Genomic DNA, 22,520 nt, shown 5'->3' with positions numbered 1-22,520 from the left:
TACAAGGAGAGAGGTTCCTGATGGCAACAAGAGGCTGGAGTACATTTTAGGGAGTGGAGAGTGGTTATTCTAAACTTTCTAATTTAGATCAGTGAACTTGCATTACTTTGAATTCAAAACTTTTTTTTCACAAAAATGGAAATTAGGGGCATTAATTTCTCAACTGTCACATCAAGTTTTGAGTAGGGAAAGCAATTGGAAAAAACACAACTGGTTGTTTGCTTTTTTTTTGAGATGGAGTATTGCTCTGTTGCCAGGCTGAAGTGCAGTGGCATGATCTTGGCTTACTGCAATCTCCGTCTCCCAGGTTCAAGCAATTCTTCTGCCTCAGCATCCCAAGTAGATAGGATTACAAGCGCATGCCACCACAGCCAGCTAATTTTTGTATTTTTAGTATAGACAGGGTTTCACCATGTTGGCCAGAATGACAATTGTTTTTTTTAAAATAATCGAGGGAGTCACTTAAGATGGAAAACATTACTGATGACCAGAATAGCTCAAAAAGAAACAGCATTTACCTCTCCAGAGGAAGGGTACACCAAGCTTGCAGCTGCCACTGCCAACCAGGCCTTGATCCTGGCTGTGAGATCCCTCGCAGCCCCCTTATTTTTCTGAATCTGTTTGCTCATTTGACAATTCTACCATCCACAGCGATTGTTGAAATTAAATGAGTATATGTGAAAATGTTTTCGGCTGGGCGCAGTCGCTCATGCCTGCAATCCCAGCATTTTGGGAGGCCAATGTGGGCAGATCACTTGAGGTCAGGAGTTCCAGACCAGCCTGGCCAACATAGTGAAACCCCATCTCTACCAAAGATATAAAAATTAGCCAGGCATGGTGGCAGGTGCCTGTAATCCCAGCTACTCGGGAGGCTGAGGCAGGAGAATTGCTTGAATCTGGGAGGCAGAGGCTGCAGCGAGCCGAGATGGTGCCCTGTACTCCAGCCTGGGTGACAGAGCAAGACTCCATCTCAAGAAAATGTTTTCAAAATTATATTGCACTACCCCAAAATACTAGGTGGTGTCAAATGTGTGTATTTGTATCTTGAGAATACCTGTGCTGATAAACTGTATAGGATGTATTAGGATGGTATAGAACCACAGCAGCTTTAGTCTATAAGGTGGTTTTGTTTAAAAGAAGTAGGGAAGGCTGGGCATGGTGGCTCACACCTGTAATCCCAGCACTTTGAGAGGCCGAGGCGGGTGGATCACGAGGTCAGGATATTGAGACCATCCTGGCTAACATGGTGAAAAACCCTGTCTCTACTAAAAATACAAAAAAAAAAAAAAAAAAAAAAACTAGCCGGGCATGGTGGTGGGTTCCTGTAGTCCCAGCTACTCGGGAGGCTGTGGCAGGATAATTGCTTGAACCTGGGAGGTGGAGGCTGCAGTGAGCCGAGATCGTGCCACTGCACTCCAGCCTACTGCACTCCAGCCTGGGTGACAGAGCGAGACTCCGTCTCAAAAAAAATGTAGAGAAGAGGAAAAATCAGAACAAAGAAATTAGCAAAGCAACAGGGCTCATTTCCTGTTTGGGGTAGGAAGCTGTATTCATTTTATTCTTCTGATTTCCAAAGAAAAACATTTTTGTGGGCCCTGGACACTGTGCCTACTGGGTTAAGTAGGCCTTGGTCAGTAGATGAATAATGAGCTAAGTGATCAAGTTCCCATATTTCAATCTCACATCTATAAAACTGAAAAATGTATATCCATTCATTCAGTGGGGACCATTTTTCCCACACACGAAGCACATGTTTACAGCAGACAGGCTAAGAAACATATCCGCAGCCAAACTAAAAAAACATACCATGACAGTCAAGAATCATAAAGTTTACTGTTTCTTTTCCATCATTTGGCACATATCCAAGGCACATTAGAAAATTAGAAATCATAAATTACTTTGTAGAAAAATAATCCCTCCCTTCTGTACATACACAAGTATTTCCACGAACATGGACAAAACCATTTCCCTATTACAAGGTGATTTGAAAATGGACTCAGGACAAACCCATATACGTGTAGCTCTAGGCCAATAACATAAAAATAACAGTATAATCTATAGAAATTTATAAAAAGGAATAAATGGCAATAAATTCTAAACGAAAGTAACTTTGACCTGGTTTGTGCTGTTAAGTTTTGAATTTGAATCAAAAGACTAAGATGTGCCAAATCTACCCTCTAATCCAGTAACCATCCCGTCAGGTGTGAGTGTGACATTCAAGGGAGGTTCTCAACAAAAAGGGATGTTTCTAGAAACACTGCTACAGGTGCACGTGTAGTAACCGAATATGTGTACCTACTTGTTAGAAGGAAAATGATAACCACCCTTTCCCATATGCATGATGTGGAACAGGTCTGATGCATCCTTTCACTGAAATGAACATCAAAATGGGATTGAGGCATCTTTTGGTTCGAGTGTTGCTTTGCAAAGAAACGTTGTCCAGCTGCTGCTTTCTTCCTTCAGATATGACATTTCAGCCTGGCCTCCACAGTACCATGAAACCTAAATTACTTCTCTCCAGCTTAATCCCAGGTGGAGGAATTCTAGCTGTGGTTTGTGAATGTACACAGGTCAGAGAGGTTTAGCACCTTTTGGGAGGAGGAGGAGGTCAGAATGTGGTGGTGAAACCTCTCCCACTGTGACCAACAAACCCTCATACTTAAAAAGAAGCATGCACCTCTGGCTTAAGGATCTGGATGCTACTGGAATTTTTGTCTGTTTCAAGTGTATTCATTAGCTTTGAAGAGGAGAGAGATGGTGGTTAACTTTTTTGTTGCATTCTTTCCTGCCACAGAAAAGCTTTCAGGAACTTGGTGCTGAAGACTTCTCAAGCCAGTTTCATGGAAGCACAGTTAGTCCTCAGATGTGTTCACACTCAGCATCTTGTTGCATCCTTGCTTCCTGACAGTGGGTTCAACTCCTCATTCCTGTTAGGACTGGGAAGCACTAACCCCTTGGGGAGTGGGGAGGGGGCCAGCAGCCTCCGGGCCCTGGGACACGACCGCATCCTCTACCGTGTGTCTCCGCAGCATCCGCCTGTGTCCAGGGCCAGTCTGTGTCAGTCCAGGCCTCTCCGGCCAGTCACTGTTGCCTTTCTCAGCAGCATGAGATCCACTCTGAGCTGGCGGGTTATTCTGTGTCAGTGTGACACTTTGCCTCCCTGGCTAAAGAAAAAGTACATTTTGAACCGTTCACATCCTCACTGTACTGGAAGCCCTACAACCATGACAGTGACAGCTAGTGCCTAGTGTCACACAGTGTGCTCAGTGCTTGACAGGCATAATTCCAATTCTCACATCCCTGTCGTGGTAACATGGCATGTGCATACTACCTGTGTCAGACACAGAGTAAATGTTTCACTGGTTTGCACAATCTTTGTGACTCTAGGAGGCATGTACTACTACTGTTATCCCTGTTTTACACCTGAGGAAACAGGATCAGCAAAGTTAAGCCACCTGCCTAAAGTCCCACAGCTAGCAAGGGAAAAGCTAGCACTTGATGGAACTCAGGTAGATTTCAACGATTCTGGCTTTCCCACAAAGCAGCAGGTCTCCTAGCAACACCACGTAAGACTAAATATGATATCAAAATTAGTCATGTTAATTAAAATCATTTTAATTATCTAAAACAACAATTTAGAACTTTTGTGTATTTGTTCCAACAAGCCTATGCTACATACGCTATAAATTCTCATCAGCAATAAGGAAAGCTGTGGTCCTGAGAAGAATCACTGTCTCCGATCACAGGTTTTCAATCAAGCTTCTGAGTGATTTAAAAATGCAGTAGGGTCCGGGCACGGTGGCTCACGCTTGTAATCCCAGCACACTGGGAGGCCGAAGCGGGCAGATCACTTGAGGTCAGGAGTTCAAGACCAGCCTGGCCAACGTGGTGAAACCGCGTCTCTACTAAAAATACAAAAAAATTAGCTGGGAATAATGGCACATGCCTGTAATCCCAGCTACTCGGGAGGCTGAGGCGGGAGAATGCTTGAACCTGGGAGGTGGAGATTGCAGTGAGCCGAGATCGTGCCACTGTACTCCAGCCTGGGCCACAGAGCAAGACTCTGTCTCAAATAAATAAAATACAGTGGGAAGATGACCACATAAAGAATTGTCTGAGCAACTGTACACCATACTTGGAGACATCATTTACCCATCTGTATACAAACTGTCGTTTTCTTTCTTTGGTGATTAAAACCATAGTAAATTTGGGATGTTTCATCTCCTGTAAGCACCAAGACCTGTGGTTTCCCACACATGTAACACTTTCCACCCCTCTGCTCAGAAATGTACTTTTAATTATGACAATCAGTGAATTCTGTACTCTACACTGTCCCATGAAATAATTCCAGTTTTAACTGTTGCTAACTCACGGTGCAGGGAATAATGAAGATGACGATCAAGGAGATGTGTTTACCATGGATTACTTCTGACAAAGCCAGGCTTTAGAAAATATGATTAAAAGCCAGTGTTTAGTAACTTACCTCATGCAAAGAACCTTCGGTTAAATTAGGGACACTTCTATCTCTTGCCATAATCTCCCTTGAAGTCTTTCCCCTAAAACCCAAAATAAACTAAAATAAATATTTGGGTCAGTGGCATGAAACACTCTGGTTGGCCACGAGGTGGCAGCATTTTTGACATTAGGTGCAGATTTGTCCATAACCAATTACAATTGAAGCAGCTTACGTGCAGCTTGGAGTAAACTAGGGGCAAAAGCACAGAAATCAACTTGATTTTCATACTCACTTAAACTGACCAGCTGAGTGGACAAAGTAAAACTGTCTTGTAAAAGGCTCATCTGGTAGATCATACAGTTTTGAGTTCCCTGTAGATAAAAAGATAAACATCTAAAAACTTCAAAAACAGTTGTAAAGATTATTCAAAAATTACAGCATAGACACAATCTTTCTATTCTCAGATTTACAAAATTTAGAAACTGAAGCACTGAATTTGCTTAAAGAAACACAGCTAGTACCTATTTATAACAGCTAGTACCTATTTATAACAGGCTGAGTATCTCCAATCCAAAAATCTAAAGCCTAAAATGCTACAGGCTGGGTGCAGTGGCTCATGCCTGTAATCCCAGCAGTTTGGGAGGCCAAGGTGGGCATATCACTTGAGGTCAGGAGTTCAAGACCAGCCTGGGCAACATGGAGAAACCCCATCTCTACCAAAAATACAAAAACTTAGCCAGGCGTGGTGGTGCACACCTATAATCCCAGCTACTCAAGAGGCTGAGGCAGGAAGACTCGCTTGAACCCAGGAGGCAGAGGTTGCAGTGAGCCGAGATTGCACCACCACACTCCAGCCTGGGCGACAGAGCAAGACTCCATCTCAAAAAAAAGCTACAAAATCCGAGACATTTTGAACTCTTTGACATCATGCTCAGAAGAATCTGATTTCCTGATTTAGATCCTCAACCAATGAGTATAATGTAAACATTCCAAAACCCAAAACACTGCTGGTCCCAAGCATTTGAGATAGGGGGTAGTCAGCCTGTATTATGAGAACCCCATGAAATAGAAAAAAAAACCCTTAACTCCCTTAACTCCCCTAGCCACAACCAATTACGGTGAGACAGTCTCAGGGTTATCCAGATATGTGAATGGGTTTATCCATATTATTGTATTGCATTATTGCATACCTCACTGGATGAGATAATATTTCATATTGTAAATTTAAAAAAAAAGTAAAACAAGGACCCCTTCTAAGCTTTTTAAAAAGAAGAAAATACTTCAGTACCACTGCTGTTTGGCAAGTGCTGTTCTAATTATAATCAACCTCTGTACACGTACAAACTTAAAAAAAAAAATCTTGAGGCCAGGCGCGGTGGCTCACACCTGTAACTCCAGCACTTTGGGAGGCCAAGGCGGGCGGATCACTTGAAGTCAGGAGTTTGAGACCAGCCTGGCCAACACTGTGAAACCCCGTCTCTACTAAAAATACAAAAATTAGCCAGGCATGGTGGCATGTGCCTGTAATCCTAGCTACTCGGGAGGCTGAGGAAGGGGAATCATCCCTTGAACCCAGGAGGAAGAGGTTGCAGTGAGCCGAGATTGCACCACTGCACTCCAGCCTGGGTGACAGAGTGAGACTCTGTCTCAAAAAAACTAACTAAATAAAAAATCTTGGTGGCTCACACCTATAATCCCAGCACTTTGGGAGGCCAAGGCGGGCGGATCACGAGGTCAGGAGATGTAGACCATCCTGGCTAACACCATGAAGCCCCTCTCTACTAAAAATACAAAAACAAAATTAGCTGGGCGTAGTGGCTGGCACCTGTAGTCCCAGCTACTCGGGAGGCTGAGGCAGGAGAATGGCGTGAACCCGGGAGGCAGAGCTGGCAGTGAGCCGAGATCACGCCACTGCACTCCAGCCTGGGTGACAGAGCGAGACTCTGTCTCAAAAAAAAAAAAAAAAAATCTTGAAAGGTAGCATTTACCTTGGATGTCCAGGAAATGCCCAGAACACCTGACTTTGGAACATGAGGCATGAAAGAAACTATCCCAGACTGTTCCCCATCTCCATAGGCAGACGCCTGAAACTTCAAGGTGGTGTTGACAGTTTCTATCTTATTTCCTCAGGAAACATCATTACCATCAACCAGAAAACTAGTAACAAAAAAAGCTTACCCATAGTCTGATAAATTGGGAGGTAACATACATTTCTTTGGTGCCTGTATCTCCTCCAGGCATGATTATAATTACACTTTACATATACAATTAAATGAACACCAGCAACTACTCATGAATGTGTAAATATACCCAAGTTGAGCATGACAGAAAGAAGGTAAACTCTTACATTTTTTCCTGATCTTAACAGTGACATACTCCTTGCGGTCGGTTTCAGCCACATCATCTAATGAAGCAACACAGCTTGGTACCACCTGAAGCAATTCCATTATTTTTGAATTCTGCAATTTGAAAGGGAAAAGGAACAGTAATGTTTTTATTCTTTTTTAATAGGTTATTTGTTTTTGATCTAAATGTCAGCATTAGTGTGACTGGGCAGAAAAAGCTCAGAAATAATTACAAACGGAGCTTGGAGGCCATAAACTCCAGTGGTAAAAGCAGGCCTGCGTAGGGAGCCCGGCTCTGCCCTCTCCGTGGCCTCCATGCTGGGGATTCAACCACTCCGTGCAACCAGCTCAACCATAATAAGATCTACTATCATATGCTTATCGTGAGGCTGTTGAGGGCCCCCCATATAGTGAGTACTCATTGAAACACATTAATTAACTGGACACAGTGGCTCACACGTGCAATCCCACCACTTTGGGAGACTGAGGTGGGAGGATCGCTTGAGCCCAGGAGTTCAAGATTAGCCTGGGCAACACAGCAAGACCCTGTCTCTATTTAAAAATAATAAAAGGCCATGAGCGATGGCTCACACCTGTAATCTCAGCACTTTTGAGAGGCCGAGGCGGGTGGATTGCTTGAGCCCAGGCAGTTGAGACCAGCCTGGCCAACATGGCGAAACCCTGTCTCTATTAAAAAAAAATTAGCTGGGCATGGTGGCACATGCCTATAGTCCAGCTACTTGGGAGGCTGAGGTTGGAGGATCATCTGCGCCGAGGTCAAGGCTGCAGTGAGCCAAGATTGCACCATTATACTCCAGCCTGGGCAACAGAGTGAGACCCTGTCTCAAAAAATAATAATAATAAAATTAAAAATTTTAAAAACCAAAAAAAATTCAACATAATCATTTAAGAAAGTACTAAACTGAGGGTTTAAAATATTTCAATTCTGTCACTGAAAATTAATATAAGGAGGCCAGGCACAGTGGCTCACGTCTGTAATCCCAGCACTTCGGGAGGCCAAGGGAGGTGGATCAGTTAGGTCAGGTGTTCGAGACCAGCCTGAGCAATATGGTGAAACCCGTCTCTACAAAAAATACAAAAAAAATTTAGCCAAGTGTGGTGCCACGCGCCTGTAATCCCAGCTACTCAGGAGGCTGAGGCATGAGAATCACTTGAACCCAGGAGGCAGAGGTTGCAGTGAGCCAGGATCACGCCACAACAGAGCAAGACTCTGTCTTAAGAAACAAGAAATTACTCTAAGGAGCCTATCCATGGAGTGGATTGATGGTGATGTTAGCTTCTCAGTTGTGTCACTTAACAGCCTACTTGCTGTCTATCTTGAGTAGAAAACAAAAGAAAGACTCAGCAGGAAAACAGGAACAGAAACAGCTGCCGCTCACCAGGGGAAAAGGACCCTTCCCCACCGCCCTCCACGCAAGCACCCACAGCACTGGAGAAGGCAGTAGGCCAATGATCACGATTCCTATAGGACTCAAGGACTTTTACTTTCATTTTTTTGAAACAAAGTCTCTGTCGCCCAGGCTGGAGTGCAGTGGCACAATCCCAGCTCACTACAGCCTTGACCTCCTGGGCTCAAGCGATCCTCCCACCTCAGCCTCCTGAGTAGCTGGGACTACAGGCATGCACCACTGTGCTCGGCTAATTTTTCAATTTTTTGTAGAGAGGGGGTCTCACTATGTTGCCCAGGCTGGTCATGAGCTCCTGCGCTCAAGTGCTTCTCCTTCCTTGGCGTCCCAAAGTGCTGGGATTACAGGCATGAGCCACTGTGCCTGGCCTCAAGGAGTTTTAAATCCACCAACGAAACAAACCTTCTCCATTGTCCTGCTAAGACAACGGCTGTGTTCACACTGCAAGGATGGTGAGACCAGAACATCATGACTTGCTCCTTCCTGAGTGCCTGACTCTACGTAACTACTGGATTAACTACTGGACCATGGCCCTACTGCTGGCTGGGGGGAGCCCCTCCACTCAGGCCTTTGAAAACCACCCGTGAAAAGAATGATTCCTGGTTCCCAGAGCACCACCTCTGACCAGGAAACTGAGGACCAGCCATCTACCCACGCTGTGGACTTCTGGCACACCAACTATGCCCAGTCCAGCGATGCCAAGGGCCGGGTGTTGCTCTTTCAGATCCAGCTTAAACACAAGGGATCCAGAGGGAGCTGTGAGGAGCTCAGGATTCCCTCGGCTCTTCGACCCTCTCCGCCTACCTGTTCAGCATAGTCTACAGCCGTGCGCTGCCGCTTGTTCAGCACCTGAACTGATGCTCCGTGGAGCAGAAGCAGCTCTACCACGAAGACGTGCTTTTCAATCACAGCCTCGTGCAGTGCTGTGTTGCCCTTATTGTTAGAAGCGTTAATGGAGGCTCCATGCTGGAAAGAGAAACCACACGATCAAAAGGAACGCTATGAAACGTCAGCATGGAATCTGGCTGTGGGTATACAGGTATTCGCTATAAAACACATTCAACTTTTCTTATGTCTGAAAGTTTTCTTAAAATTTGGGGGGAAAAAGTAATAATGAGAAAAAAAGATTTATAGACAAAGAGTTCACTGCAGCATTTATCCTAACAGCAGAGAAAACAGAAGCCACTTATATGTACAGAGCAGAAAGAGGTTGAAAGAAATCACTATGGTATATCCACAGTTATGCAACCATTAAAAATCAAAGTTTAAGTAAGTAAGTTTCTACATTAAACAACATTAAGACAGAAAACAATACTTGGGGCCAGGTGCAGTGGCTCATGCCTATAATCCCAGCACTTTGGGAGGCAGAGGCAGATGGATCACCTGAGGTCAGGAGTTCAAGACCAGCCTGGCCAACATAGTGAAATCCCATCTCTACTAAAAAAAAAAAAAAACCAAAAAACAAAAAAAATTAGCTGGGCATGGTCGTGGGCGCCTGTAGTCCCAGCTATTCGGGAGGCTGAGGCAGGAGAATCACTTGAACCCTGGAGGCAGAGGTTGCAGTGAGCTGAGAGTGAGCCACTGCATTCCAGCCTAGGTGACAGAGCGAGACTCCATCTCGGAATCAGAGAAAACAATACTTGGCGAGGCGCAGTGGCTTACACCTGTAATCCAGCACTTTAGGAGGCCAAGGCAAGAGGATCGTTTGAGCTCAGGAGTTTGAGACCAGCCTGGGCAACATAGTGAGACCCCCATCTCTACTAAAAACAAACAGCAAAAACTAGCCAGGTGCAGTGATGTGTACCTGTAGTCCCAGTTACCTGGGAGGCTGAGGCAGGAGGATCACCTGAGCCTAGGAGACTGAGGCTGCAGTGAGCTGTGAGGGTGCCACTGCATTCCAGCCTGGGCCACAGAGCAAGACCTTGTCTCAAAAAGAATAAATAACACTGAAACTATACACATTTTTTAAAAGTCCACCATGATGAGTTTCCCTTGAGTAGCAGAGTCATGGACAAGTTGGTTTTTCCCTACTTCTTTAAGGAATTCTAATCCATTCACATAACCTTTTTCAAGAGCAGCAGGGACAGAGGCGGCCACTCAGCCCATGCTCAGGTAACAGCGTGACACATTCCCGGTCAGTGAGGTGAGACCCAAACCCTTGGCAAAAGCAGCGTCGGAGCTCTTGAGACTGCATCCTGGATGCTGAGGCACCGTCCGTTCCCATCGGAGAACCCCGTGTGGGAAGGCGCACGCCCCGCTCCTTTCCCCAGAGGCCTGGCGCTGATGGGTGGCCGGGCCTCTCCAACCCCAGTGCGCTGTGGGGGTCGCTGGGTGGAGACACCCCGTTAACTGGTGCAGGCGTGTAGACCGGGGGTAGGGAGGGGCCCTCACCTGTAGCAGCAGTGCCACAACCTCGTGATGGCCACCGGAGCAGGCGTAAATGAGGGGCGTGTTTCCACTGAGGTCCTTCTTATTGGGTTTTGCATTTGAATCTAATAGACACTTCACCACCTGGGCCAGAGAAGGAAAACGTGCAAACTTAATCAAAATTTCTGTCACTTCCTGCCGGAGAAAAATTATGAAAAAAAAAAACAAATAAAAAAAGAAAATAAGAAAAGTTTCTGGAGAGAAATCCTGAAGTTTGATATTCTTTTGACTTGTCTCTGAGATTATTATTTTGTTGTTGTTGTTTTTGGTTTTTGTTTTTGTTTTTTTTTCAGACAGAGTCTCGCTCTGTCGCCCAGGCTGGAGTGCAGTGGCGTGATCTTGGCTTACTCCAGCCTCCGCCTCCCAGGTTCAACTGATTCTCATGCCTCAGCCTCCTGAGCAGCTGGGACTACAGGTGCCTGCCACCACGCTTGGCTGATTTTCTGTATTTTCAGTAGAGACGGCGTTTCACCATGTTGGCAGGGCTGGCCTCGAACTCTTGACCTCAGGTGATCCACCCATCTCGGCCTCCCAAAGTGCTGGGATTATAGGCATGAGCCACCACGCCCAGCCGTCTCTGAGCTTATTGAGAAGACTTTAGACCCTCAGGAGAAAAGGGACCAGGTGAAGAGGGGAGGGCTACCGTCTGCTGCGGGGCTGCTCTGTGCGGGTGAAGCGCAGGGTGACGGTGATCTCACTTCACCCAATGTGCTGGGCGACAGTAATCTCACTTCACCTTTCTATCCTTTCTACCTCAGGGAGAGCTGCAATCGCCACTCCGAATTTACAGATTAGGAAAGCCATGCCTGAAGCTCTATGCTAGGTGTTGGCGAGAGAGATGCAAGACCTGAAATATGGCTCCTGTCTTTAAAAAGTTAACAGTAGAAATGATAAAGGGAAATGAAAAAAATACACACAGTTTTCCTTAAAGAAAAGCAGGGCCTGGTGCTGTGGCTCATCCCTGTAATCCCAGCACTTTGGGAAGCCAAGGTGGGAGGATCGCTTGAGTTCAGGAGTTCAACACCAGTCTGGACAACATGGTGAAATCCCGTCTCCACAAAAAAAAAAATTATCTGGGTGTGGTGGTGCATGCCTGTGGTCCCAGGTACTAGGGAGGGAGGCTGAGATGGGAGGATTGTTTGAGCCCAGGAGATTGAGGCTGCAGTGTGAGCTGAGATTGCATCACTGCACTCCCGCACTCCAGCCTGGGAGACAGAGCAAGACACTGTCTAAAAAGAAAAAAAAAGCAAAAAACCCCAGCACTTTCGAAAAGTTAATCACTCCAAAATTCAAAATTCTCCCTTGAGCCCCTCTATGGGGATCTGACTGTTGTTTATGAAGTGCTGAACTGTTTGGCCCAGAGCAAGGCACGGTCGGGGTGTAAAGGTGGTAAGATGACTGTGGGGACAGGCTCGGTGGCCACCACACAAGCTCAGGAGCCAGATCTTGCTGGGGGCAGGAATCAGAATGACAACCTCGGTACCACCCAGATGGGAGTGGCAGTGGGGCGGGGACTGGCTCCACCCCCAGGGAGCACCAGGGCTCTGTGCTCTGAGGCTGAGTGGCCTACCGTGTGCACCTCAGAATCTCAGGGCTCGGGGGAGCAGTGTCCTCTGGGGTAGCCACCAAACCCCTACAGCGTTCACGCCAAGGTCCTAGCCCAAAGCAGACACCCTGCTCCACCGCCCCCCGACGCAGAGCCCGAACCTGAAAGTGGCCCTGCTGGCAGGCCAGGTGGAGCGGGACGGCTTGGTCTGCGTTCCTGGCACCCGAGTTGGCCCCGTGCTTCAGCAGGAGGGGGATGAGGTCCGCCCGGCCGTGCAGGGCGGCGACATGCAGCGGGGAGGAGCCGTCCTGGCTGGTCACGTTCACACCAAGCCCACTGGCAGGAACCTTCGCCAGCCTCTGGGAAGCACAGAAGGTGGAAACGGAAACATAATCAGTATTGAAGAAACTGGGCTGGAGTGACTGGCGCCATGTGCCCCCCACAGCTCCCACGCACAATGCGGGATCATAGTGGGATCCAGGATAGATTCCAATTCGTTTAGAAGCACGTGGCATGCCAAAGAAGTGCAGTGGTACCACCACAGCTCACTGCAGCCTCGACCTCCTGGGCTCAAGTGATCCTCCTGCCTCAGCCTCCCAATAGCTAGCTCCACAGGTGCAAATCATTGTGCCCAGCTAATTTTTTTTTTTTTTGTAGAGATGGGGTCTCACCAAGTGGCCCAGGCTGGTCTTGAACTCCCAGGCTCATGTGATCCTCCCACCTCAGCCTCCCAAAGTGCTGAGACTACAGGTGTATGCCACTGTGCCTGGCTAATTTCACTTTTTTTGTATTCACCAGGGCTGTAGAGCCTCCAAATTCACTTTGAGGGGCATGGCCACAGCCCCGCAAAGGCGATGAGATTCACTTGCTGTTTGCACCTCTGTTTAAACCACCACTCAAGAAACAGTGATTCTTGAGTTTAGGTGAGAGTAATTTTACTTTATGATGATTAAAAATGTTACCTCTTTTTAAAAAAATACTGTATGCTAAATTAAAGGCTGAATTTTACTATATGTAAATTATATCTCAAAAATAAAAAACAAAGAAGCTGGAAAACACACATGTGCACATACACACACACGCTAAATGAAATACCCTGCATATTTATCAGAATGGCTAAAGTTAAAAAGTCAAGGCTGGGCACAGTGGCTCATACCTGTAATCCCAACACTTTGAGAGTCCGAGGTGGGCGGATCACCTGAGGTCAGGAGTTCTAGACCATCCTGGCCAACATGGTGAAACTCCGTCTCTACCAAAAATACAAAAATTAGCTGGGTGTGGCGGCGCCTGCCTGTAATCCCGGCTACATTACAGGCGTGCATTGGGCTATAGAATCGCTCGAACCCAGGAGGTGAAGGTTGCAGTGGGCCAAGATCGCACCACTGCACTCCAGCCTGGGTCACTGCAACCTCTGCCTCTCGAGTTCAAGCGAATTCTCCTGCCTCAGCCTCCCGAGTAGCTGGGATTACAGGCGTGTGCCACCACACCCGGCTGATTTTTGTATTTGTAGTAGAGACAGGGTTTTGCCATGTTGGCTAGGCTGGGCAACAGAGCGAGACTCCATCTCCAAAAAAAAAAAAAAAAAGTCAAAATACCAAATGTTGGCAGGGATGTGGAGCAACTGTAATGCTCACACCCTGCTGGAGGGAACAGAAACTACTCCAACCACTTTGGAAAACTGGCAGTTTCTTATAAGGTTAAACATATCCTCACTACATAATCCAGCAATTATACTCCTAGGTGTTTACCCAACAACGTATATATCCACACAAAGGCCTGTATACAAATGTTCACGATGGCTTTATTTACAAATCCAGAAGCAGGAAAACTACTCAGATGTCCATCAACAGGTGAATGAAACAACAAATTCTGGTGTGTCCATCCAATCAACTACTATCCAGCAATGAACTCCTGCTCCAACATGGGTCTCAAAAGTATCCTGAGTCAAAGAAGCCAGACACAAAAAGGGACATGCGTTACAATTCCACTTACAAAAGATTCTAGAAAGTGTTAACTAATCCATGATGATGAAAAGCGGGTCAGGGGTTGCCTGGGAGAGGCGATGGGGGAATGGGGGAGTCAGAGCGGGGGGACGGCAAAGTCTCATAGGAAACTCTTGCAAGTGAGGGAAACGTGTATCTTGATGGTGGTGATGGTTTCACAGGTTTATATATCTGTAAAACTTGCCAAATTGTATACTTTAAATACATATGCTTTATGTAAATATAAATTATAATTTATATAATTATATTTCAATAAAATATTTTAAAACAAATTCTAAAACACCACTAGAGGCCGGGTGTGGTGGCTCACGCCTATAATCCCAGCACTTTGGGAGGCTGAGGCGGGAGGATCGCTTGGGCCCAGGAGTTCGAAACCAGCCTGGACAACACAGCCAAGATCCTGTCTCTACAAAAATAAAAAAATAGGCCGGCGAGGTAGCTTATGCCTGTAATCCCAGCACTTTGGGAGGCCAAGGCGGGTGGATCATGAGGTCAAGAGATTGAGACCATCCTGGCCAACATGGTGAAACTCCGTCTCTACTAAAAATACAAATGGTGGCATGCGCCTGTAGTCCCAGCTACTCAGGAAGCTGAAGCAGAAGAATTGCTTGAACCTGAGAGGCAGAGGTTGCAGTGAGCCAAGATCGTGCCACTGCACTCCAGCCTGGTGACAGAGTGAAACCCCATCTCTAAAAATTAACATAAAATAAAATTAAATTAAATTAAAATAAAATAAAAAATTAAATTAAATTAAATTAAAAAACATCACTCAGCTAGAAGAGGATGGGGGGAGTGGATTTTCATTTAATCACAGACATGAAACAGTTTAGTGCTGTGTCTTTTTGAGAAATTACAAAAAGAGAATAAGAGGTTTAGAAGTACGGGAAACCTAAGACTTCATTCTAATTGAGTTCCACAGTATTTTACTGTGTAATTAAAGTGGGAAAACACAGGGAGGAGGAAAATGGCAAAAACAGCAGCAGCAGAGACGCAGCAATCTCGCCACACGCAGGTACTGAGAGCCCGAGGGCTTCGTCACTTCCCATCAGATGCTAGGGAACACCATCTGCCTTTCTTAACCTGCATTTTCATAGCCGCCCATCTCGGGGAAATTGCGTTCTGAACCATGTGCATCCAGCAGCACGGGGCCAGGTCAAAAGGTGCACATCCCCAATGTACATGTTACCTCATAGCTGAAAAACGTGTGAGGGAAAACTTTAGTCATTTTCAATATCCTTAGAGTCACCCACGCTCAAGTTCTTTTTAGAAATGGTAAAATTATCCTACAATATAAAGGCTAACACCACTCTATCTATCTTGTAAAGTCAAACCCATTTTCTTTTTTTTGAGACAGAGTTTCACTCTTGTTCCCCAGGCTGGAGTTCAATGGCATGATCTTGGCTCACTGCAACCTCCGCCTCCTGGGTTCAAGTGATTCTCCTGCCTCAGCCTCCCGAGTAGCTGGGATTACAGGCATGCACCACCATGGCCAGCTAATTTTGTATTTTTAGTAGGGATGGGGTTTCTCCATGTTGGTCAGGCTGGTCTCGAACTCCTGAGCTCAGGTGATCTACCCGCCTCGGCCTCCCAAAGTGCTGAGATTACAGGCGTGAGCCACTGTGCCTAGCCAAATTCATTTTCTTTTTTATTTTATATTTTATATTTTTAGTTTCTTAGAGACAGGGTCTTACTCTGTTGGCCAGGCTGGTCTCTAACCCCTGGCCTCAAGTGATCCTCCAGCCTCGGCCTCCCAAAGTGTTGGGATTACAGGTGTATGACACTGAGCCCAGCCTAATTCTCTTAGTATGGTACATACACATCTATAATTAGATAGCTAACACGTGAATGCATGCTATGTATGCAATAGCATTTACAACTGCTTGAAAGAAGATGAAATACTGAGGTGTACACTTAACACAACACAGGCAGGATCTGTATGCTGAAAAAAAATCACAAAATATTGATGAAAGAAGTCAAAGAAGGCCTAAATACTTGGAGAGTTGTACCATGTTCATGAAGACTCAACATACGTTGAGTCATATGATGTTATTTCTCCCCAGTTCATCTATAGCTTTAATGTAATTCCTATCAAAATCCGAGCAAGGTATTTTGTAGACATACAAAAGCTAATTCTAAAATTGATATAGCTCAGACCAGTCTGGGTACTATAAGAGTGAGTCAGTAAGTAAGTAAACAAGTAGGTAAATAGATAAATAAAATTTACATGGCAAGGCACAGGCCATAGAATAGCCAAAATATTCCTGGCAAAGAAGAATAAATTAGGAAGAATCATTCAATCCAATACTGAGGCTTACTACACAGCATCAGTAATCAAGACAGCGCGGTACTGGTAGGATGGGCCCATAGATCAACGCAGCAGAACAGAGAACCCAGAAATAGATCCACACAATCTATAGCCAACCGAGGTGCAAAGGCAAGTCACGCGAGGAAGGAGAGACTTTTCAACAAATGGTGCTGGAGCAAGTGGACATTTGTAGGCAAGAAAAAAAAGAAGAGCCTCAACCTAAATCTCACACTTTGAGTAAAAATTAACACAAATTGGATCATGGACTTAACTATAAAATATAAAATTATAACTTAAAAAAACAGGAGAAAGTTGGAAATCTAGAGCAAGGCAAAGAATTCTCAGACTTGACACCAGAAGTATAATCTATAAAAGGAAATATTGACAAACTAGATGTGTAAAAACCTTTTTCTCTGTGAAAGCCCATGTGAGGAGATTATAGACAAGCTATAGACTGAAAGAAAATATCTGCAAAGCACGTATCTGACAAACATCCACATATCTAGAATATATAAAGAACTCTCCAAATTCAATGATAAAGCCAAAAACAAACCAATTAGAAAATGGGCAAAACAAATGAACAGATGTTTCACTGAAGAACATATACAGATGGCAAATAAGCACGTGAAAAGCTGTTCAACAGTATCAGCCATTAGAGAAATGCAAATTAAGGCCACACTGAGATAGTACTACACACCTATCTGAATGGCTAAAACAGAAAATAATGACCACACCCAGTGCTGGGGAGGAAGAGGAGAAACTGGATCACTCATACATCGCTGGTGGGCATGTAAAACGATACAGCCTGCTTGGGAGAAGACTGTCAGTTCCTTATAAAAATGAACGATGGAATTGCCGTGCAATGACCACATGACTCCGCAATTACACTCTTGGGCACTTATCCTAGAAAAATGAAAACTTGTGTTCTTACCAAAATGTCTACTTGAATGTTTGTTCGTGGCAGTTTTATTGATAATATTCCCCAAACTAGCAACAAACTACATGTCCTTGGACATTCCACAGTGAGTATATGCCACCATTAAACAAATGGAATGCCACCCCGCCATGGAGAAACAGACCTGATTCTAGGCAACAGTGTGGAATCAAATGGAGCGAAGAAAGCCAGTCCCAAAAGGTCATATGTATACTGTGTGATTACATTTATGTAACTTTTTCTTTTTTTTTTTTTTTTTGAGACGGAGTCTCGCTCTGTCGCCCAGGCTGGGGTGCGGTGGCGCGATCTCGGCTCACTGCAAGCCCTGCCTCCCGGGTTCACTCCATTCTCCTGCCTCAGCCTCCTGAGTAGCTGGGACTATGAGCGCCCGCCACCATGCCCAGCTAATTTTTTGTATTTTTAGTAGAGACAGGGTTTCACCATGTTAGCCAGGATGGTCTCAACCTCCTGACTTCGTGATCGCCTGCCTCGGCCTCCCAAAGTGCTGGGATTACAGGCATGAGCCACTTATGTAACGTTTTTGAAGTGACAGGATTAGAGAAATGGAGAACAGGTGAGTGGTTGCCAGGGGTTGGGGATGGTGGGGTGGGCGTGGCAGGGAGACAGGTGGGTGTGGCTGTAAGAGGGCAGCTTGAGTGATTGGTCTTGTGGTGAGAGAAGTGTTCCTGCAGGTGACAGACACGTGCTGCGTCTTGATGGTGGTGATGGCTTCACAGGTTTTACATATGTAAATGCTCATCAAATTGTATAAATACATAGACTTTATTGTCTGTGAATTATACTTCAATAAAGGATTTAAAGACCAATTCTAAAACACTGGGCTAGAAAAGAATGGCGGGTTAGGTTTTAATCAAGGATATAAAGCAGTTTAGTGTTGTGTCTTTTTGAGACATTACAAAACAAGAATAAGAGGCTGTAAAAGAACAAGGAGGCCAGGCACAGTGGCTCACGCCTGTAATCCCAGCACTTTGGGAGGCTGAGGTGGGAGGATCACTTGAGGTCAGGAGTTTGAGACCAGCCTGGCCAACATGGTGAAACCCTGTCTCCACTAAAAATACAAAAAATTAGTCAGGCGTGGTGGTGGGTTCTGTAGTCCCAGCTACTCAGGAGGCTGAGGCAGGAGAATCGCTTCAACCCAGGAGGCAGAGGTTGCAGTGAGCCGAGATCGCCCGACAGAGCAAGACTCTATCTCAAAAAATAAAAAATAAAAAAAATTTAAAAAAAAGAACAAGGAGTATAAAAAAGTATCTGTCACAGAAAATATCTTGAATGTGACAGTGGATACATAAACCTACACATGTGGCACAACTATACAGAACTAAATACACACACACACACACACACACACACACACACACACACACACACACGAGAACAAGCAGAACTGGGGAAATCTGAACTAAGATCCACAGATTGCATCAATGTTGATATCCTGGCTGTGATTCTGCACCAGTTTTGCAAGGATGAGGGGAAAGCTGGGAGAGGGTTTGGGGATTTCTCTGCACTTGGAGGGAGAGTCCCCACGAAGAGTGAACTCACCCGAGTAAAAGCAGCAGCAGAACATGCATAAAGCTTCCCTGGGGAGCTTTTGGTACCTGGAAGGAGACCCTCGAGCATCTGTTCATAAGCTCCTGCCACAGGACTCAGGGGCCCAGATAGCAGCCAAAACGCTAATCACAGGACACATCTCTGCTCACTTACCTGCCACGCAGGGAGCTGGCACCCGCCCTAGGCTAATGAGTCCCACCATATCTTGGGGAACACCTATTCACAGTCACATAGAACAGTAATTATCTGGCTGAGAAATCGAGAACTTTCCTGAGGGAAAAAGGAAGAATTTGCTGGCCAGGAGCAGTGGCTCACGTCTGTAATCCCAGCACCGTGGGAGGCTGAGGCAGGAGGATTGCTTGAGCTTGGGAGGTCGAGACCAGCCTGGGCAACACAGAAAGGCCGAGTCTCTACAAAAAGAAACAAATTAGCCAGGTGTGGTGGTGCATGCCTGTGGTCCCAGCTAGTCAGGAGACTGAGGTGGGAAGATCATTTGAGCCTAGGCGGTTGAGGCTGCAGTAGGCCATGACTGTACCACGGCACTCCGGCCTGGGTGACAGAACGAGACCCTGTCTCAAAAAAAAAAAAAAAAAATTGCCTACGTTCCCCGACCTCCACCAACAGAAACAAAGCCGAACCTTCTGAGCCGGGGCACACTTGGGGCACTGGCACAATGGGTGACAGAATTCGGGGTCCGCTGCACTGACAGTGTCCTCCGCATCCTCCAGGTCCTCCTCTGTCCACTCCAACAGGTAACGCACCTGGTGATGGAGAGTAAGGGAAACAGGAACACATCCTCAGTGTCTTCGCATGCACAGTATCTTAAACACACACTGTCAACCGTTCCCAATCAGGGCCCAGCTTCCTTCCCCAACCCCACAGCCATTTATAACCAGCTTCTGCTCCCTCATGAAGCCTTCCTCAGTCTTTCCACTTCAGAGCTTATGCCAGAGATTCTTTTCTTCTATCATAAAGAAGGGCAGGCAGATCAGTGCTGCCTCAGGGTGATGGCTTTAAAACTCTAGTCCTAGAGCTGGGCGCAGTGGCTTACAGGTGTAATCCCAGCATTCTGCGAGGCAGAGGCCAGAGAATCGCCTGAGCCCAGGAGTTCAAGGCTACAGTGAGACATGATCACACCACAGCACTCCAGCCTGGGCAACAGAGCAAAACTGTCTCAAAAAAATAAACCCACCCTGGTCCTAGGGCACTTAGTGAGCACCTCACTCCCTCCTCCATTAAAAGTGGAAGATATGGCCAGGCATGGTGGCTCACGCCTGTAATCCCAGCACTTTGGGAGGCCTAAGTGGGCAGATCACCTGAGGTCAGGAGTTCGAGCCCAGCCTGGCCAACATGGTGAAACCCCGTCTCTGCTAAAAATACAAAAATTAGCCAGGTGTGGTGGCGCATGCCTGTAGTCCCACCTTCTCAGGAGGCTGAAGCAGGAGAATCGCTTGAACCCAGGAGGTGGAGGTTGCAGTGAGCTGAGATGATGCCACTGCACTCCTGGACGACAGAGCAAGACTCCGTCTCAAAAAAAAAAAAAAAAAGTAGAAGACACAGTCCTTTCAGGGGGCCAAGGGCAAGCTAGGGGAACCTGTCCGTCAGAATCTAAGGAAGGCTGTCTCCACTGTCCACTCATTTCACTGTCAGATGTACCTAATGGTTAGGACAGACGCCTTCCTTCAAGCCACCACATTCTCTCCAGGTGCCAGCCCAGGGCCGGCGGCTCCATCTCATCCAGATACCTGCTTATGACTCCTCGGAGCCCCAAGCCTCAGGCCCCCTCTCGTGGCCCAGGAATCCCAGCCGACCACAGCTTCTGCAGAGCCTCACAAACACCACTGGGCTCTGCCTTCACCTCTCTACTTCCTCCTCTCCCTAAAACGGTGCCCTCTCTTAAAACTAAGCTGCCTTCCTTGCATACTGGCTAGTGGGCCTGGGCTCTGAGCCCACACTCTGTGCCCCGGATGTGGTCTCTGGTCTTGGCAATGTCTCACCAAACTCCTGGAATATGGACATCTGAAAGGCAGGGCCCATGCTCGCTATGTGCCTGTATGTTGATCTGCCTCATTACTTGTCAGGAAAATGTAACATCACCATTACCAAATATGCATTAAACATACCGCCCTCTGCACAAAATAAAGAGTCCACATGGCCCGAAACTGAACTGGAGACAAGAAACACAGGTGGGTGGCTGTTTTAAGCTAGAACAAGCTTTTTATAATAAAAAGCACTTCTAAAGCTGGGCATGGTGGCTTACACCTGTAATCACACAAGCACTTTGGGAGGCCAAGGCAGGAGAATCGCTTGAGGCCCAGAGTTCATCAGACTGGGCAATATAGCGAGACTCTATCGCTACAAAAAATTTATGATTAGCCAGGCATGGCCGCGCACAACTGTGGTCCCAGCTATTCAAGAGGCTGAGGCAAGAGGTTCACTTGAGTCCAGGAGTTCAAGGCTGCCGTGAGCCATGATCACGCCACTGCACTCCAGCCTGGGTGACAGAACAAGACCCTGTCTCTAAAAAATAAAAATGAAATAAAAAGCACTTCTAAAAACTCACCATTTCTAGATCTCCATCAGCAACTGCTCTTAAAAGTTTTTCTACCTTAATAAAAGGAACAAGAAAGTTAGAAAAATGATTTCAATAATAAAATAATAATAGAAATAATATAAACATTCTGAAAACCTATTGGCTTGATTTGTCGAGTTTTAACATCTGATTTAGTACTTTTTTTTTTTTTGAGATGGAGTTTCGCTCTTATTGCTCAGGCTGGAGTGCAATGGCGCGATCTCAGCTCACCACAACCTCTGCCTTCCAGGTTCAAGTGATTCTCCTGCCTCAGCCTCCCTAGTAGCTGGGATTATAGGCATGTGCCACCACGCCTGGCTAATTTTTTTTGTATTTTTAGTAGAGACAGGGTTTCTCCATGTTGGTCAGGCTGGTCTCGAACCACCGACCTCAGGTGATCCACCCACCTCAGCCTCCCAAAGTGCTGGGATTACAGGCGTGAGCCACCACGCCCAGCTGATTTAGTATCCTGTAAACGTGTCCCTAAAACTGCTCAGAGAGGGCATCCTAGGAAGTTGCTGGTGTCACAGAACCCACTGCCATTTAGGGAATATAAACTATAACTTCATCCACGTGGAAAGGTAAGGCCATGGTCGCCTTGGAGCACAAGTCCTTCCTAAGATGCCAGCCACCCCTATGATTTAGAAAAATACACTTAGCTAAGTGCAGTGGCTCAGCCTGTAATCCCAGCACTTGGGAGGCCATCCCTAGGAGTTTGAGGTTGCAGGGAGCTATGACTGTACCACTGCACTCCAGCCTGGGTGACACAGTGAGACCCTGTCTCAAAAAAAAAGAAATACTGAACTCAGCTCTCAATATCTGTTAGCTGGGGCACCATGAGGGTGGACACTCCTTGCAGGGACAACTTCAGGTCTCCGTTAGACTTTGGACCGTGTCTCTTGGCTTTCTCTGCTGTGGTTTTGCACGGAGCTAAGC

At 46.2% G+C, this 22,520-nt stretch overlaps 1 protein-coding gene and 1 non-coding gene across 5 annotated transcripts in view; both read right to left on the bottom strand.

Annotated features, from left to right (window-relative positions):
• Nucleotides 1-1,813: 1,813 nt before the first annotated feature.
• The window catches only part of ANKRD27 (ankyrin repeat domain 27), a 79,098-nt gene continuing 58,391 nt past the window's right edge, over nucleotides 1,814-22,520 (bottom strand). For all 4 annotated transcript variants that reach the window (XM_012500212.2, XM_030820253.1, XM_030820252.1 and 1 more), the window contains 9 exons: nucleotides 21,576-21,620; nucleotides 19,651-19,773; nucleotides 12,363-12,560; nucleotides 10,620-10,739; nucleotides 9,033-9,194; nucleotides 6,804-6,915; nucleotides 4,749-4,827; nucleotides 4,484-4,556; nucleotides 1,814-3,164 (listed from right to left, as the gene is read on the bottom strand). In XM_012500212.2, the coding sequence (XP_012355666.2) occupies nucleotides 2,931-3,164; nucleotides 4,484-4,556; nucleotides 4,749-4,827; nucleotides 6,804-6,915; nucleotides 9,033-9,194; nucleotides 10,620-10,739; nucleotides 12,363-12,560; nucleotides 19,651-19,773; nucleotides 21,576-21,620 (1,146 nt within the window). In that variant the 3' untranslated portion in view covers nucleotides 1,814-2,930. The remainder of the gene's footprint in view (nucleotides 3,165-4,483; nucleotides 4,557-4,748; nucleotides 4,828-6,803; nucleotides 6,916-9,032; nucleotides 9,195-10,619; nucleotides 10,740-12,362; nucleotides 12,561-19,650; nucleotides 19,774-21,575; nucleotides 21,621-22,520) is intronic.
• Nucleotides 13,000-13,131, bottom strand: LOC115837130. Its single transcript, XR_004032162.1, has one exon. It is a non-coding gene; the product is annotated as a small nucleolar RNA SNORA68 (small nucleolar RNA).

This window comes from Nomascus leucogenys, chromosome 10 (assembly GCF_006542625.1).
Source record: "Nomascus leucogenys isolate Asia chromosome 10, Asia_NLE_v1, whole genome shotgun sequence".
Taxonomy (NCBI): Eukaryota; Metazoa; Chordata; class Mammalia; order Primates; family Hylobatidae; genus Nomascus; species Nomascus leucogenys.
Note: the sequence above shows the minus strand (reverse complement) of the source record. Positions and strands in the feature narration are given on the sequence as shown.